Source organism: Galendromus occidentalis, unplaced genomic scaffold (assembly GCF_000255335.2).
Source record: "Galendromus occidentalis unplaced genomic scaffold, Mocc_1.1 scf7180000076381, whole genome shotgun sequence".
Lineage (NCBI taxonomy): Eukaryota > Metazoa > Arthropoda > Arachnida > Mesostigmata > Phytoseiidae > Galendromus > Galendromus occidentalis.
The window spans coordinates 105,003-124,195 of record NW_003804370.1 but is presented as its reverse complement, the minus strand read 5'-3'; the positions used below and the strand labels follow the sequence as shown (position 1 = coordinate 124,195).

Here is a 19,193-nt window from a genome sequence, read left to right as displayed (position 1 = left end):
TGCAAGGGTCATTAATGCGCGTGCCCGTGTCACTGTTGTTGTTAAAAGATCAGGTTCAAGTGTGACGAATCCGAAGCGAGTGCGGTGTGTTACGCGCTACGTGACCCGTTTCGAGTCGATAGCTCCTCTCGATAAGTCGGAGGACGCCCGGCTCGATCCTGTTCGAATTCTGCGATTTCGCATCACGTCCTCGCAATGAGAGCCGCGGGGGCACCCAATATTTACAGATTCGTTTTTCGCTCGAATTCTCCTTCGAAGATTCTTCATTTCTCGTCTCCCACCGCAGGTGTCGTCCGAGCCAAAACCGCCGCCGGATGTCCCGGACAACAACCAATTGGTTTCAGCCGTAACCGCATTGCTATCACCGGCTCAATCGTCGGCTGAGGAGCACTTACGTAGTCATTGCAAGACCTTGGATCTTCACACTCTGCCCTCGATGCCGAACATCTTACCTCCGGCAGACCTCTACATGAATTACGATAATTCCTAGCATACGGTGAGCGCGCCATTGGCCCTTCCGGGCGCGATGGCGCATACTTTGCCCCGAGGACTCCTGGGTCGGTCCAGTATCAAAGAGCCCGCCGATCGTTTCCCACCTTCCCCCTCGACGGGTGCGGACAAACCGCTGATGCTCAAGACATTCATGTGAACGGCGACCAGGACATTCTGGTTGTTGAGAGGAAGCTGTTTCGGTTGGAAATCTTGTTGAATATTTAGGTCCCTGAGAACAAGTGAAACTAGACAGGGGAAGCCTCTCCTATGAGAGAGCTTCCAGGCCAAAGGATTCATGGAAATTATCGACTCAATGAGCAGGGTCCGATATCGCCGAGCAGGAATGTATCGGTGGATGCGCTCAGTGCCCCGATCAGAACACTCGGTCGTCTGAAGCTGTTCGAGCCAATTGAGTGTGTTCCAAGCCAAGGTTTTACTGCAGTGCTCCTCTGCGGCCTTTGTATCCCTCTCTAGATAGTACCGGGAACCTTGCTTCCGTGAGCGTGGGAAATTCCAAAATTCAGGCGTGTGTATGGAACTCCCTGCTAACCGCGCAGTTCAAGACGCTCTAGATGGGAACGGACCCGAAATTATGTACAGAGAAATTTGATGGACCCCGATGTGATGACTCTCGAATAATTCGAAGTACGCCCGAGATTTCACCGTGATGGCGAAGAAGAGAGACTTCTTGTTGAGATGACCCTAAACGAACTCGATCATCTCTTCTTGACAGCCACAAGCGTCAGAGAGCTTCACTTCGATTCGGACCCCATTCTTCACTTCGACCGATTCCACTCTTCAGAGGTTTTATTACTCATGAGCTCGAACGCTGGAAAAACGGGGGGCGACCGGAGAAATACTTCCGGAAGTCGAAGTATCTTTTTTTAATCGATTTTTCTCAGAAGGGATAGTGCGGCAGGAAATTCCGGCACTGTGATGGGACAGCCATTTGTTTTATTCCAACGTGAGTCGTTTTATGTCTGAAATCTTTTACCTGAGAAATTTGCAGCACCAGAACCTTTTTTCAAGACTCTCTTTCAATCAGGGCTCCACAGAGACGACGCCGACGAGGCAGTGAACCAAACGAGCGAGCTCCGTTGACGCCTCAATTTCCGCTTGGAGCGAGTAGAGAATTTCTCACGCTCACGGTACCGGGGTCGGAATTCCGTTGGATTAGATGCGTAGTTATCCAGCTAGTGTTTCATATCACATGTATATATGTACTTGTAAGATAGAGGCGACAGGAACGAAAAGACCTGCCGCTTTCGGAACGAGGTCCAGACTCTTCGGGAGAGTTCATGAATCGAATGTTATTCCGCCCGATCCCAAATCGGGGTCGGTCTTCGTCGTGAGACAGCAGAAAGACAAACATCTGATGAGATGGTGTGAGATAATTTCGAGAATGAAAGAATGAAATAAATATAATTTGACAATATACTCGCGCCTTTTCTCTCTGGCAATGAGCGCGGCATGGCCTAACCTCGAGTTTCGGGATCTTCGTCGGCTCTCGGATCTTGCCTTTGTCGGATAGAAGAAGCTGGGGGCAGGCTCCCTCGCGATCTAGCGGTGTCTGACCCCGTCGGGACCCGAGCGTCATTCCTAAGGGAACAGAATTGAGCGCCGAAAGCCGCTCTGAACTCAAGGACTTCGTCATTCTCTGAGGTCCACCAAAGATTGAGTCTCAATGAGCTCATGTTCACGATCGCGAACGGAGGGAAAAATAAAAGATAGCGAGTGGAGAACAAGGAAGTACGACCAGCATACGTATCGAGAGAAAAAGAAGGTCTGAAAATGGCTTTCTGCGACAAGCGGGCGGGCGGGCGTGCAGGGCAGACGGGTGAGCGAGCAGCCGAACACCAGCCAGCGAATACGAACGAACAGGAAGGAAAGGACCCAGCGAGTACAAATTGTTGTCGAAGGAGCCCTCGTCGACCTCTGAGAAAATCGTTCTGAGCTCCGAACGAAAGAACGATTCGTTGTGCAGCTGCGTTTTTCCTCCTGCGAGCGTTTCCTCGGCACCCCGTGTTCTTCGGTTGCGCACTAGCCCACTTTGACTGTCCGCTGGTATCGTTCGCTAGTCGTGGACTGATGAATCCGGGAAGTCAGTTGGACTATCACCAGTTATTCTGTTATACATAATACATATATATGGGTAGCTCGGTGGAAAGTTGAGCCGATGGAGTGAATGAATGATTAATTCGCTTAAGCTGAGGGTAAGCTCGAGCCCGAAAATGTTCCTCCGCAGAATTTGCGGCTCTCCCTTCGCGTGTTGCGGTATTCGAGGCGTTGACAACAAATAATGCAAAGTTCACCGTGAGCGGACCTCTTAGAACGAACAATTGGTGCTGCTAGAGTGAGCCTGCTATCTGGTTCCTCCACGGATCCGGGATTGAGCACGACTGCGCCTCACGGTTGCAGGTTTTGGAAAGTCTCGCATAACACAATTTTCCCGATTCTCCTCGTCGCTGATTGATGACACGGTTTGCTCTCTGGGTCCCATGTCCGAGCGATTCCTCAGCTTCGGCTCCTCCGCAGACGTGGGAAGCAATGAAACAGGGAAAATCAGAGGGTTCGATCTTCCCTTTCTGTGGTAGATATTCCGTCCTGGAGCTTGGTTTGGCGATCGCGCTCTGCAGTCGATCAGTTTTTTCTTTCTCGTTGTATTCGTTCTTATCTTTCGCAGAAAGCTCTTTGCAGCAACCGATTTTCCGCTATCGCTTCTCCCGCTACCGTTTCAACTTGAATCTCTCAGCTCGCGGCGAACACGTGGCTTCCGCAGTTGGCGGAGAATTCTTCTACGGGGCCTCCTGACTAAGTCGGGACTCGCATCTTTCCGAAACTATGTTGCACCTCGCATTCTCCGCTCCATGCGCCGCGCCGTAGAGCCACACGGTGAACGCGACCGGCGGCGGATACGAGTTCTATGAGCCAGGCGTTCCCTCCGCGAGATGTCACTGAGCACGGGAGGTATTTCCCGAAACCGCAGCGAGGTAGCAGGGCGCTTCGAGTTCAATGGAAACTGGGACGCAATAAAGTTCCGCCGAAAATAGATTGAGTCACATCGATTCTCGAAAGCGCCGGACGACCCGAAATCTCGAGGACCGAGCGCCGAGTGATTAATGGGACGATATGAGTGAGAGATGTAAGAAGTGGAGAGAGGAACAGTTGTTGGGACAACTGTCGATTTTCTATTTGCCGCCAAGGGAGTTCCGTTACTATTCGGTAAATGACAATAGCAGAGGTCCCAGATAAGATTGGGACAACTTATTGAGAATGGCAGTTGCCAATGCCGTCGACGAATGGAAAAAGGAGAAATCGCCGAGTGGAATCCGCTCTCCCTGGAGCCTGCTTTCGGTAGAGGAACGACTTCGATAGCGCCGGAGATGAATTCGCCCTCGATGATGGCTCAGTCAGACCGTCGGCCTTCCCAGCTCCATCGTACCGAAGGAGCGACTTGGTGGGAGGAAGCGTGAGCGAGGGACGGACTCGCGTGCGGACGACGGAATAGGAAATGCAGAGAGAAAGAGTCAAGGGCGGAAAAAATTCAGAAAGAAAATCCATTGGCAGGGTCCTGTTCCGCCGGCGACGGCTGCCGCGGCCGTCGTTTAACGAGTGAATATCAAATGAATGGGATCTGGTCATTCCGTAAAAAAACGCGCGCTGAGGGTTTTCGCTCCGGACGACTCCCATCTGTTCCGTCTGGACTCGGCCGTGGGAACGGAATGGAGAGTCCCTCAAAAAGCATCCGTTAGAACAAGGTCGCCGACGATTCTAGGATCAGACGAGAGAACGAACAACGGATACAGACGAGGACGGAATTCAGCTCCCCTGAACCATCGGATGGGGAAGCGCAGGGCTCCGTGCGAAGCCAAGGCCTCATATGACACGACGTAGGCCTCGCGTACTCGAGATTGAGGAGCGCATCTCTTCGCACGGTTTTCGAATTCCGCTTCTCTGAAAGATGAATTCCCAATCGTGAGCTCCGTCTCAAATTGCGCCCTCCCTGACCAATGCGCGAGCAGTCGGAGCAACGCTCATCGTGATTCACGGATTTGAACATGAATCTGCTGGAGTATGGCTTCTATGGCCAAGGACGCTAATCACCGCCGTCCGCCGATGAGAACGCAGCTCGCTCCTGGGGTTCCCACGGGAAGAGGTTTCGGGCTTAGCCTCAGCCGGAGATCAGCCCCGAGGACCCCTGCCGGAGACCCCTGCCGGAGACCCCTGCCGGAGACCCCTGCCGGAGACCCCTGCCGAAGACCCTCGCCCGCGGAGCTTCCCCCGATCATCGGGGTTTTACCCCGGATCAACGAGGGACGCATCGGATACCCGGTCGGCCTCGGGAGTCTCGAAAGCGAAGCCGCGTTCTTATCGATCTCATTGATGCTCGGGGATCAATCCCGAAGCCACAGGATGAACCAGATTTTCCCCTTGGTAAGTCTTTTCAGCCGGAGGTCGCGCGGGTTTCGCGAGCTGTGAATAGATTCTCTATGAAAAATACTATTATCTGTCCTCCATGAGCGGAGCTCGATACTCATGGATTAAACTTGAGCCACGGGCGCGACAGGTCGGGAGGGTGACTCGAAAGAGTTGGCCTCGGACAAAGGAGGAGCTCCCGAGCGCTCCAAAATAATGAAGACAACCAGTACCTCAGGTATGAATCTCGGGCTTCCAAAGAGTCAAGCGCGAAAAAAAATAGCAGAACCCACTACGAACGTGGACGGCATCGAAAGTACAGCGAGATGAATCAGCGGACCATGATGACCTGTTGGAAAAAAAACGGGAAATGCTGCGAGCCGATGCTCGACGCTCGGATCAGCGAGAGCGAGGACGACAACATTAACACCTGGGGCAGCCGAGACCACGCCGACGAAGCTCCTCGCACCGAGATTGCACCGAAGCGCTTTTTGTTCATTAAAATAAATTGTTCCCGCCTGGCGTTCTCCATCCCGTTTCCAGACCCTCACATCCAGTCAGGACGGACGCAGTGGGTCCATTCCCATCGCTTGCATATGCTCACCCCGATACAAGCTCTTTCTCCCACATAGTACATACATACATATATATACTAACTTTCACCGGTGGGCAGACTTGGCGGCTCACATAGCGAGCGAGCGTGCGTGCGGACACGCACGCTTACACGCTCATACATACGGCGGGCGCTCCTGCCGCCAACTGGGGATGTAATCTCCCACCCACTAATGATATTCGCGCGTGCTGACGCTGGATGATCCTACCGCGGGCTGGAGAGGACGCTTTCTGGAATTTTCAGATGTTGTGCCGTGCGATAGTCACTCGGACAATATCATCATTCCGCGTACGCATCATCGTTTCGCGATGCGGCGCTACTCTTCGGGTGACTGTAGAGCGCGTAATTATTTTCAATTCATTCGACATTCGTCGCCGGATTCTCATACGCGTGAGATTGAGGGAGCGGATACGGACAGCTTCCCCGGCGAGAACCTGCGCGAGCCTCCGGCCACAACCGGATCGGGCCAGGGGTTCCGCCGGAGAAAAACACTCCGAGGGAAAACGAGGAGAAAATCTGACCGGGATTATTCGCAACTCGTTTATCCCGAGACAGGGTCCCGCTGGGCTTCCTCCGGCTCAGTCGGTCAGTGGAACGGGGCGCCGCCCGGGTAAAGTCGAGTTAATTGGGTTGAACCAGACGAAGTTTCCCCGAGAGTCCCATGCTTGCTTACAACCGAACGGTATCTAGTCGCGGGACGACAGTCCCGCTGATAGTCACACTCTGTGAAGGGCGCAGGGTGGCGTTGCGTCAGGAACACTTCGACCGAGGAGCAGGAAGCTCGCTCTCTATGCTACGACGTCGACAACGACCTCTCGACTCGAGTCGTCCCGGATCTCGAGTCGACCCCGACGGCGGCGCGGCGTCGACCCTCGACTCAAGTCTTCAGCGATAAGCGAGACCCGCCTCAGAAGAGTTGAGGCAGCGGTAGTAGAGTCGCGACCGCGGTTGAGTGTGACCAAACTGCGATCATCGACACAAGCAGACAAGTCAGCGATTCGTATGTCGCTCTCTCAATCTCTTTTTCCGGTTACGCAAGTCGCTCGCCCTCGGTCGCTGGCGAGCCCGACAGAGAGCCGAAGACGGCAGAAGTGTTTTCAATGGTTCAAAAAGAGAAACTGGAGCACTTCCAGATTCGGTAACCCCCGAATTTTCAACAGATCCCCAAAGCACCGAAGCAAAGCAGAGAAATAGACAAACGGAAGTCGTTCTACAGAAGGAAATGCGCTCAGCACATTTCCCTGTTACACTCTTGTACTGTGCGAGCGGAGTTTGAAGCACACGGGTTCGATTCAGCTTCTTGTCACTGCCTCGAGAGAAGATCTGAATCTCGAAAATAGCCTTTCGACGACCTCTCCTCTGGATTCAACCCTGGAATCCCAGCGACGAGGGACCCAAGCCCTGGAACAAATGCTGGAAATCTCCGGGGGGTCCATGGAGCGGTCCGAGGAAGATACAAGCCGGTTTCGAGTGGCCCGAGTAGAGCTCCGGTCAATCACGTTTCCTCGGAGATGATCGCGTGAAAGGGAAGCGTTAACGGGTGGACGATTTAATGGGCACAACAAGTATGACAAATGTTACGCACAAGAGTTTCATCTTCGCGAACCCATAGGTGCGTGTTTGATTTTTTTTCCTCTTTGGGGAACTTCGGCAGCGTCGCACTGAAAATGGAATATTTTTGAGGGCAGCATTCCCCTCATCGAAAATTCGGTTATGGCCCGGTCGGTGTAGGAGGAGCCGACCGGAATGGAGGACGCAGTGAGGAACATATTTTTCTTCAGCGCGAGCCTTCCAGGCGGAGAGACTGTAGCTATCCCTAAATCCCAAATATGTGATCCATCACAGAAGTGTCGGCTTTCCCTCTGATTCCCAGTTAGCCCACGCAACAACTTCTCGATCTTGGCGCTCGCTCCGGCACGACGGCATCCGACCTACAAGACGCTAACAAACACCTCGGAGCCTCCAGCGTAGAAGCAGAATAATAGCGGACGATGCTCAGTCCGTCTTGCTGGTGATTGGAAGTCTGGCGAGCGAGACGCTCCGGCGCAATCTTTCCAGCCTCACGAGCAAGGGAACACCAGAAAATACGTGTACGCCGACGCGTAAACACATAGAGAATACATACATAGCGGCGCTCACACACGCTGTGGGTTCGGGCCGAGTAGGTTATGAGGTGAACGGCCACCGGTCATAAAACCGCGAGACATTATATTTTTCCCTCGTTTTCTGAGCCACGTTCTTTCCAGAGTGTCGAACACTGGTGGGCCTAGACCTTCCTGTCGACCTAGACCATCTCGAGGCTTCTGGTACATAGAGCGTAATATTTCTATTCCGCACCTCCTCTCCGAGATGCTCAGAATCGCTGGGGCTCGCGCCGGGGCAGCGAGTCTGAAGGTCCCTGTGATCGCGCGTGAGCGTCGGCGCTCCCGGGAGCGGTTCCCGTGACAATCGGCCGATTCTCGAGATCCCACGGATCATCATGGTCCATTCAAAAGTTTCCCTGCCATGGTAGCAGCAATTCATCAGAGTCCTCATGTCAACCAGACCGGCATCATCCGTGCATGATCAGAGGCTTCCCTGTCAGTTTTTGCCCTTACACGAGCAGGCTCGAGCGAGTTTCATCCATGGACATCTGTCCTTCCTCGCGGTCTGTCCGTCGCTCGCAAACTTTCCGCTCTTTGCTCTTGCGCACCTATTTAGCCCCAGACTGGAAATTCCTCTCGATAAAGCATCGGGTTACCGCTACCTCAGCCGCCACCAGCCGCGTCTGGGGTACTTAATGGCTCCTCTCGACCGAGCGCCGCGCGTCGAACGAGGTGCACAAGCCACCGTCGGGGGAGCGGCCGGGGAGCTGCCGACGAACGGGGGTACAAAGCGACTCACTGACGGAAGGACGGCTGGAGAACGAGCAGACGCACCTACGCATGATCCGACAGAAGGTGCGGTGCCAGGCGGCAGCGACATGTAAGTGGAACAATTAACGTCGCGCTGGAATGGGGAGTAGGACGACGGACGGAGGAATTAGCTCTCGCTGTTTTCCGGCACAACTACTGCGATCCGCGGCAGCAGGGGAGTCAACACACAACGGCCTCCAACGAAATCGTCGTTAGCGTAGAGCTTCAGTACTCGGTGTGGATGGTGGGGGGATTTTCTCGACGAACAAGGCCAGAAACCCGCGACTGACGTTCTGGAGAGGGAGCCACGGTCTTGGCATTGAGAACCTCCTGGAAGACTCTATCGAGAATGACTTGACGTGATACCAATCGATTTCATCCTACGGTAGAGCTCCCGAGGAGGGACCGGGAAAGGTGAAGGTCTTTTCGTAAGGCACGACTCCCGGAAAAGACCTCAGCATTCCCCGGGGAAAGGATCGGCAACCAATTACTCACTCAGAGGGAATGAAGTCATCGGCGTCTTTTCACGGTATCCGATAATAATAATTTGCTTCAATATCCAATATCGACGTAGATACTCTCTAGACTCTAGAGTCTAGAGCTTGCGAATTCTCCTGTTGGTGAGCTAAAATATTCGTGGATATAGAAACGAAGCTCCGGCACCCTTCCTCTGTGAAGGGAAGGTTCGGTCAAAATACTGAGGCAGACCGCAGATGCTAAACGGGCTCCGTCATCGGCAATTCGGGACAGAAACTTTCAAATGGCCGACGAGTCGTCCGAATACCGATTCTATCCCGAACCCTCGCATCTTCCGATGATGGCATTGTTCAAATGAAGAGGGTGTTGAATCCGGACCGAGGTCATACCGAAGGATTCCGGCTGGTCCGACCGATGAATACAATACGTATTTCTGGAGTCACGCCCGTGAGGCTCTGCGGATTCAATCAGCTTCCCGAAGGTTCCCCATTTCCCACTCGGGCTTCCATCCGGCGGCGTTCGACTGCATCGACTTATACGTACTCTAATTCTCCCACCTCGTCGCTTCCGACACGCTCTCCCTCAACGCTGGAGCTGCAAGCTTCCGACACGCTCTCCCTCAACGCTGGAACTGCAAGCTTATCCAGTTTTTTTACCCCGGAAATTCCGTCGCCACGGAACTCTGGGTTTGTCTCCTCCCTTTTCCAGATGGTTGATCTATAATGTACAAGTAGCTGGATGGCCGACTAGCGACCTCGTTGTCACAAGTGCTGTCTTTCTTTCGCTGGTTTTGTTCTACGAGCTGTAGTAATGCTCCCGTAGGGTCGAAAGCACGCCTCTCCATTCGGTGCGACGAGATCTGGCTTCCATTCGCGACGAAAAGTCACTCATGGTGGATTTTCACGGAGCACGAGCTAAGATAGGTACGGAACGAGCGGCTCAACAGCGGCACGTCCGCGTTGGGTAAAGAACAGCGGAAAAGGGTCCGGAAGAAACTCCCTGTTGGAAATGGCTGGAGTCGGAGCGTGGAAGGAGCACGGTCCTGGACAAGCGCACCTTCACCGTATCTCCCCAAGTTTGGACGAGCGAATTTATCGTTGCAATCCTCCGCAAGCTCCCCAGCGAACACAGATCGTTTCCCGTCGAGATCTCTCCCCGAGGGGCGTTCGCTCCTTCCTATTGTTTCTACTTGCGCTTTCTTCCGCTCCAAGCGAACAAAGTTCGAGTTCGCATTCATCTAGGGGAACACATGGGCCTGTTGCCATTTCCTACTGAGCGACTGGGGTGCGCGAGCGCCGTCTTACCGCCACGTGCCGCCCGTAAGAGGAGTTGGTTCGATGCCATTCGTCGCTTATGGCTGATTCCATCGAAAACAAACTTCGATGACATACCCCTTTGCCTGCCTCCCGCTCTTTTATAGAAGGCTTTTGAGAACCTGATCCCAGAAAGCCAGGGAAACAACCCTGGTCGGAGGTGTCTACCCTGGGACCGACTCAAGATAGGGTCCCGAGACAAACGTCAACATTCTGCTTTCAGGTCGAAGGTCGGAGACGGCACGTGCGAGGGGAAGAATTCGACAATATCGGATATTTCGCTTTTGTGAGCCTAGCTGCAATAATGGCTTCCCAGGGAACTCCCCCGCCGCCGTTGTAGATCGGCTACTGAGTCCGCGGCTGACGTAGTACAGATCTCTAGAAGGAAAATATATTTTTATGAGATGGAATTTCTCGTCGCTGTGAATCGTTGAAACTCTTATGAACTGTAAAAATCCGGCTTAGCTACTGAGCGGGCTCGCGGCAGCGAGCGAGCGAACTCTTGAGCTGCAAAGTTGCTCTTCGGTCAGTCGGTCCATCGATCGCTGCATACGCTCAGCCATCCGTCTGTCTGTCTGTTCGTCCAGTCTCCCGTTTCTCTGTGGTCCCTCGACTCCCTTGCTCGCCCTCTCGAGACTCAAGGACAAACCGCAGCCAAATTCCCCTTTAGCTTCCACGACCGCTGGTAGCACTGATCTCGTTAAAGTCCACTTATCCCTGACTCTCTAGCCGTCAGAATGGCAACCCAGGACCCGAATTCCCCCCCCCTCCGACAGGGACACTTTTCCTATGTCCAAGCGAAAGGATGAGGATTCGGACCAGGGGAGAGTTGGCCCTATCGTCGGAGAGACAAACGATTCACTACGACGCACGGTCTGACTCGTTTTGTTGAATGATTCTCTCGCTTCGAGCCACGGGATGCGATTCAGCTTGAGTCCCTTGTCTATGGTCCGAGGCTTCCAGTCTCGCCACGTTTCACGTAACGTCAAAGTCGCGGATGGTGCTAACGCGGGGGCTGTGGCCTAATATCCACGCCGCCACTGAGGGAGTGTAATGGAGTTCCAGGCAGCAATCTAAACACACCTGCGCTCGCAACATATTTCGGGAGTAGAGAAACAGAGACAGAGCCCTCCTCTTTTCCCCGCGGCAAAGCGCTCGAGCCACTGCGGGAGAGAACAACGTCGACGAGCGACAAAGTTCCGAACTCACCCGATTCACTCCCATCAGGGTGAGCGTAAGTATCTCGAAATTCGTGCATTGCCAGGAGGCAATGAGCCGCATCGCTTACTGCGGAGGGGAAGAGAACGCCGAGTGAACAGCCACGAGCCACCAGCATTTGCCGATGTAAAAATAAAATTAGAACCTCGTACACCCTCGATGTTTGCCGATACACCTCTGGTACACCCGCTCTCAAGATGACCACCACTCTCGTTGATAATTGGGCATATGAGTCGAGGCTCGCATATAACATGGGTACCTGACTCGCTGTCACTCCGTTGGAATCGTCAAAAAGAGGTCGGGAAGGAATCCCTGCGTGAGAAGCTCGATCCCTCCGAAAATCTTCCGTTCGCTCTCATCGGGCACTTTCGACGGAAAGACTCAAACTCCCTTCCCTGTTCCAATTTCATGTCAGCGCGTTCGGTTTTGCATCGGCCAAAGTCGAGCAATCACTCCGTCGACGGTGCGCTATGGGTTAACCCAAGTTTCTCCTCCGGAAAAACTTTGAAGCCCCAGATTTGAAGTTTTCGCTTCCCTTGGCCATAGCGTTCCCGGCCCGAGTCCCGAGCACTGGGCATACGAGCGAGGCAGGCCCATAGCCAAAGCGCTCAAGAATTGTTTCACAGCGTCGCCAATCCGCTTGACCGTCAGCGTGGCAGCGCCGCAAGGGCTTCCGCTTCAATAACTCTGCCCGTAGGTCGCTCGGTCGGTCGCTCCAAGCCTGCAGTTTGTTCGAGAGTTCGATCCCTTTTCGGTTTGCTGGCGTGGAGAGTTTCACCCCGTCAGTCAGTCGGTGCCGCTCGACGACTGCATTCCTTCCCGAACTCTGAGCCCCGCAGTCGCTCGAATCCGCAAGCTGCATTTTCTTCGCGAGTGGCGAATCAATGCCTCGGAGATCAGCTGCTGAATGCTCCGATGAATTGGCGGAGTCGATGCCTAAACTAACCTCATGTCGTTAAAAGCGAGCCACGGATTGCGTGATCCCGTATTCACTTCCATCGCTTCCTGTGAGCGGTGCAGATGATTGAGCAGAGAATTCTTCGCTCGCCGTGGGAAACTCGATGAGGCTCCTCATTATTCCGGAGAGTCATTCCATCCACGAGAGCGCTCCCAGGCCAGGCCACTGATACCGGCTGCCTGAATTAAGAGCGTTACAGGAGCAAATAAGGGATCAGATTAGAGCTGAGGCTCCTTCTCGCAAGCGGATAATGATTGTCGGGGAGAAATTCGCCGCGCGAGGAGCGAATACGGGAGCCTTTTGCGAAATTTCAGATCCGGTGAAACTCGATTCTTGGAACCTCGATTTCCCCCGGAGGGAAAATCTCGAAGAGAGACGAATCGAGTCCGACCACCGTTAAAGGAGATTTGTTTTGACCCGGCCTAATTTGTTTCTTTGATTGCTCAGAATCGATCTGTTGCGATCGAATCAAATGAGGGAAATGGTGTCTACCGGACTCGTGGCGCGCTCTCCCGAAAAATTAAAGGAATCCGCATGGAGCGATCCTCGACCGAGTTTCTTAAGCGATTTCATTCTTTCATTTCTCAGACCTTTTTTTTCGCCTTTTTTTCCATCTAAGCGAATGTTGCGAGTAACTTTCTAAGTTTTTCCGTGAGCGCCGCCGTAACGAAGCACCGAAACTGAGACGCGGGGTTCATCTCGAGAGCCGGGAGGCTCGAACACAATCCCCTTCGTTCTGACTCCAGACTCGGACTAGATCCAGGGAAGCGTCGATGGATACGAACGGAAACCTCGCAATAACAGTGTAATACTATGAATGAGCCGGCTCCTCATTCAGCGAGCATCAGGGCTCTCTTGAAACACTCGATTAACCTGCGAGTTCTCCTAATGGCCAGGATCCCCAATCGCGGCGCGTTATTATGCGTTTGAGGGGAAACAGACACCGAATGTAGTGCAGTGAGTTATCGTGGTCAGAGTGGAGTTGCGCCTTGCTTTGATTCGAAACCTGGCGAAATCTGTGCGCTGGTCCTCGGATGTTTTGCATCGATAAGCGACGGTTCACGGCATACGGCCGAACACTTCCTGACCGACCTAGAGGAAAATTTCACAGAAGTCGAGTTTCTCGAGTCGGTAATTATGCAGTTCGATATTCGGCATGAACGATTGCACTCATCCCTTCCGAAGCGTGGGAGAACTCCTGAACAACTCGGCTGGCTAGGCTCCGCTTCGTCCGTTGTCACGGGGCCGTTGGGATAAATCATCCGCTATCGACGCAAGCGCATAAACACGAACAGCATGTATTTCTTGTGGAGAATGTCTGAGCCCAGCTTGGTTGTCGTCGAAGGAGGGGAAGGGGAAACTTCAAATATGTCTCGAATACCAATAGGAAACGGCGTCCGCACACTGTGCGAGTGCTTCTATGAGACGGCTCCAAGGAAGACTGGCAGACAAAGCTCTCACGCTAATACGATACCGTAAGAAGCTCCTAAAGCATGCAATTGCGGTCGAGGCCACACTCGCCGAACTCCCGGGGTTTCCGCGGGATCACGACGGGAGGAATATTTCGGATACATTCCATACCACGATTACTGGAAGCCCAGAAGGTCGATAAAAAGTCACTTATCTGCGTTCTTTCTCAGTATAAAATTGAGAGCAGAAAAGACGGATGCGATTCGGATGAAGATCAGTATCGGCGATTATGACGGGAGTTGCGATGTCTCCTGTGAGAGAAAAATTCACGCGATCGAAGAAAGTCGAAAATTGGTACGGCTGGGGAAAAAATGCCTCTCGCAGAATATGAACAGAGAATCCAGATCTCGACCGACAAGGGAGGAAGCCGTCGAAGTTTACGAGTAGCAAACGCTTTGCGGAATGCACCTCGATCTTAGCTTTGAGAGGTTGCTCCGAGCACATGCAATCTCAGAACAGACTCCTCACCGAAACTTGTTTAAGACGCTTAAACCTGCTTCCATCGTCCAGGACGATTTGAGGATTATTTCGTACTCTCATCTGCTCAATTTTATTGTGAGGGAGAGGGGGCGGGGAGGGAGAGGGGGACGGAGAACGACGAGAGATTGTAGCGGATTTCCTGTCCGTCCCACGTCACAAAGGGTACAGCTGGGTAAGGGGGCGTTTTCGGCCACGACTCCGATTTTCGAAATGGATTGAGTGGCGTAATGTCCCACTCTTTAGGAGCATATTGACGCACTCAGATCATCTCAATCGCTTTTCAAGTCCGAATGGTATGCGAAAGAAAAATTAAAGTGTGTTCGGACCCTTGAAAACACCTGAAATCTTTGAACGGTCATTGCGCGAGAACGGAATAAGCTAGAGACTCGCGCTTGGTGGCGTTCGAAAGCTGGGGACAAGAGCTACAAAACCATGTCCCAATCACCGTCCTGAGATATTTCTCCATGAGATACAGATCGATTTTCGTCAGGAAAAATCACTTTTTCGTGATTTTTCCGGAAAAAAATGTGATTACCAAGCTGGAATCGCTTGGGACAAGTTTTTTTAAGACCCTCGCGTTCCTGCGAATGCGATTGCACCGGTTTGGTGTTGTCCTTTTTTGGTATTGTGTCGTTTCCGAGCGTTTTCCATTAATAACCCTCGATTTGGGGGCTATCATACGAGAAGCATGCCCTACCAATCGATCCCCGCAAGGAGAAGCCATCAGTCTTCATTGCTGTCGTCCTCCAGTGACATGCCGAGGAGTCGCCAATCGCCGCGGCGATCATTCAAATATTCCCGCGTTTCGAGCAGACGCGAGCTTTCTGTCTGGAAGCAATTCACCGGCAATAATGCCGACTGCCGACCTGCTGACTGCTGACGCTGACGAAACACCGTACGCGCGCGCGCCGCTCAGAGAGCTACCACCGGAAAAATCTTCGTCACCAAACTCTCCGTTCTCGCGCTTCGGTATCGCTCATTTCTCCACGTGTCTTCGCACCTGAGTGCACCATTCATTCGTGAAGATGCCGAATATTCAGTCCAAAACCTGTAAGAAGTGGCAGAAGGGCCAAAGACGCGTGAGCACGATCAAGAGCAGCGGAGTCGCACAACGACATCGAGCCACATTCCCGAACATTGAAGTGAGGATCGGCGACAAAGTATGTGAATCGTGTCGTGTATTCATGTGCCAGGATGTGGCAGAAGATGTTCAGAAGAACATGGAGGCAGCTTCAGCCGCCGGTCAATCGACCAGCAGCGCTCATGAGTTACCGGTATGCTTTGACTCCGACTACGAAGAGCCTCTCGCTTCACCTGGACCGGTCGAACTAATCGAAGTGCCCTCCAACAGAATTGCCAGCACTGAGAGGTTGTGTTTTGTTTGCGGTTCAACGGCTGTGCATCGTCTTGTTCCATCTGAACTCAGAAAACGGCTAGAATTCGGTGGGCTCTGGAAGCCCTTCACGGCATCATCAAACAGAAGTACAGGATCTTCGACCATCGAGTCGACAATAATTTACTTCCGAAGATCGGAACGATGCTCCGGATCGCGTGTTACTCGAACAACCGCTTCGGGAAACGTCTGACGTCCGATGAGAGCATGTTCCTCGAAGTGGTGGAGCGCATGAAAGAGATCAGAAATGTTCCGAATACCCTGGGAGAGGAAGTCCGAGCGAACAACTGGAATGCAGTGAGGCGTCCATGGATCGAAGTGAACTCCGACTCGGTCGAGGACTTCCCGGAGCTGAATGAAGATGATCTAAAGGTCCTCTGCACAGGCACTTATCAGCTGTCTCAGGCACTCTCTTATCTAGCCGAGATGATGAGTGAAAATGGCAAGCTTACGCTGAAGTACCATCGCGAGAAGAGCCCCATCCTCGAAGTCCAAGTTCAGTCCCGTCAATCGTCCGCCCGGCGGCAATACTCAACTCGCTTTTCAATCGCGGTGCTAATGTGCCCGTAATCGAAGAGGATAGCGATGAAGACTGAATAAATATGAACCGAGAAGACTGATTGATGCGATGTTAGCGCAGCGATGGCTTCTCCTTACGGGGATCGATTGGTAGGGCATGCTTCTAGTATGATAGTCCCCAAATCGAGGGTTATTAATGGAAAACGCTCGGAAACGACACAATACCAAAAAAGGACAACACCAAACCGGTGCAATCGCATTCGTAGGAACGCGAGGGTCTTAAAAAAACTTGTCCCAAGCGATTCCAGCTTGGTAATCACATTTTTTTTCCGGAAAAATCACGAAAAAGTGATTTTTCCAGACGAAAATCGATCTGTATCTCATGGAGAAAATATCTCAGGACGGTGATTGGGACATGGTCTTGTAGCTCTTGTCCCCAGCTTTCGAACGCCACCAAGCGCGAGTCTCTAGCTTATTCCGTTCTCGCGCAATGACCGTTCAAAGATTTCAGGTGTTTTCAGGTGTCCGAACACACTTTAATTTTTCTTTCGCATACCATTCGGACTTGAAAAGCGATTGAGATGATCTGAGTGCGTCAATATGCTCCTAAAGAGTGGGACATTACGCCACGCAATCCATTTCGAAAATCGGAGTCGTGGCCGAAAACGCCCCCTTACCCAGCTGTACCCTTTACTTCTCGAGCTCAAATGCGGCTCTCCGCCTCTATGCAGCGTTTATTTCACCAAAGCCCTCCGTGCTCGACCCAAAAAATGGCTCGAATGCTCATCCGCATCCGCATTTCCTCCCCCGTCTGCCTGGGCTCTTCAGGAATTCCCCTTTCATGCACCCGCAGTCTGGTCCCTCAAAGGGGGTCGCCTCTTTTCTCGTCCATCTACGGAATCTTTGACATCACTCCCTTCCGACTCTCGCTCTCAACTCGCTCCTGTAGTTCTGTACAACTCTTCCTGAAATTATTCCTCCCAAACCTGGGACGGTCTCTTTCCGGATTCCAGCCCCGACTCCGAAGCTCCCCCAAATTGGATCTCGACTCCCCGCAGCTAATCGCACCCGCCGATTCGAGGCAGGGTCCCCCACTCATCATCTCAGAGCGTTTTCCAGGAAGGCAAAAACTCGCTTCGCGATCATAAAAAGCCAAAAAGAGAAGTTTGCTTTGCAGAGAAGACTAAGCCCCTTTTCCGGCTAATAATCCCTCTCCTTTGCCCCGCAGTCGCCCATTCAGCGGCAACTCGACTCACAACTATTACGGCGCTGGGGAATTTCTACTTCAGGGAGCTTTGCATAGAGCCCCATTTTTTCCCTCAATCTGTTTTCCAACGCTCCTCTCCGAAACCATCGCACCCCCCTAAACCTGTATTTTGCTTCATTTCATTCTCTTACCGACGCGAAGCTGTCTGTTTTTGTTCGGATCGCTTTGGCAGACTCACTCACCTGAAATTCATTCGGTCGAAGATCCCTACCCAGTTCTCGGCTAGGGAAGGTGCTGGGAGAATTTCTCTCCGCGCGATTCCTCGCGAGGATGCAGGGCTGGAGTCAGGTGACGAACTGCCTCGGCGAGCTTGTCTCCAAACAAGTGCGCTCAAATGCTCCACTTCGGGAGATTCTCTTCCCTCATCCCCCTCCCCCAATAATGGATACGATTAGTCGTATCATCAGCGACTGGAAAGGAGACGCTCTCAGAGCGGCTGTATCAATGCATCGTCATCGCACGCGGGATCAGACTCGAGCGGGGGATGATGGTCAAATATTGACTTCATTCTTCGTTCTTCATTTCATCCTCATGTCGGTCGTCGTGATCTTACTTAGTTAGCAGCCAAATAACTCGAGCCAGTTCGGAGGTCTTGATGTCAGCACTCGAACATATCCGACAGACAGGGGTGGGATTCAATGGTGGGGAACTTCATCCACAGGATGAGGGTGTCATCTCACACATGGCCTGGACCCCTACCGGAGGCTCCCAACGAGAAACAATGCGGGATGGTCAAAGGACCGGTATCATCGAGGCTGACCGTTTGGCGTGCTAATCGGAGCCTGCCCTGGTTCTCGAGTGACTAGAGCGGCCAACGAATCCAGAGAACAGTTTCAATAATCACGACAAGTTTCCCTGTCCCGCGATGCGAGAATTCGGCGCGAGGGAGGAACAAATCGCTGCACGCCGCCAGGCCGCAAGATTTATTGAGGACCCGACCGCATCGATCTCGTATCAAAGCAGAGAACGTTCGGTGCGAGGACAGGACGATCCTAGACTGAGTGGGCAGAAAGGCTCACGTGGAGTCATTCGTCCAGAAGATTGTCGATGTCGCCGGTCCCAATTGAACGGATCGAAACGACCGATCGGCGCGGCGGCGGGAAACAGGGCTATTCACGTCTCCTTCCCACTAGACTTATCCGAATGGGAATTCGTCCTTACTCACGTCCGCGAACTTCGCACGAGATCTGAGGAAACGGTGCAGATCATGCCGCGAGCACGGTCTCAGGACTCCGTCGGTGCACAGATGCGTGACATGAGTCATGAGGCAAGGTCTTGGATTTCGACATTGAACCGAGATGTCCGCAACCGATCCGAATAAAGCTCTCACATGACGAATCGACGTCGAGATCGACAGCTGTCTCCTTCCGGGAACCTGATTACCAGAGTGGATCGTCGTTTGTCCAATAGACGTTCCAACAGGTGACTTCCAGCTGGAGAGGCTCAGAGGATCACGTTCTGACCTGAGCATCCGCGATAGACTGTTCTAAAGAGATCGGCATCAATAGTGAATTGCTTCGTGAGACGAGCTTTCCTCTTTCGCGTAAAGTCTCCACATCATCCGAGCCGCAACCCCAAGGAGACGCTTGCAAATCCTCTTAGGTGGGTCAACAAGCTCCCTGAGGACTTTCGGAGGATGACTGAGCCCCGGAGTGATCATTGGCTCCGCGCAAGTGGACCACA

At 52.8% G+C, this 19,193-nt stretch overlaps 1 protein-coding gene across 1 annotated transcript in view; it reads left to right on the top strand.

The window, feature by feature from the left end:
- The window catches only part of LOC100900332 (glutamate receptor ionotropic, kainate 2), a 35,654-nt gene extending 35,164 nt beyond the window's left edge, over positions 1 to 490 (top strand). The window contains exon 16 of the mRNA XM_029113163.1: positions 287 to 490. Coding sequence (XP_028968996.1) covers positions 287 to 490 — 204 coding nt within the window. The remainder of the gene's footprint in view (positions 1 to 286) is intronic.
- The last annotated feature ends 18,703 nt before the right edge of the window (positions 491 to 19,193 follow it).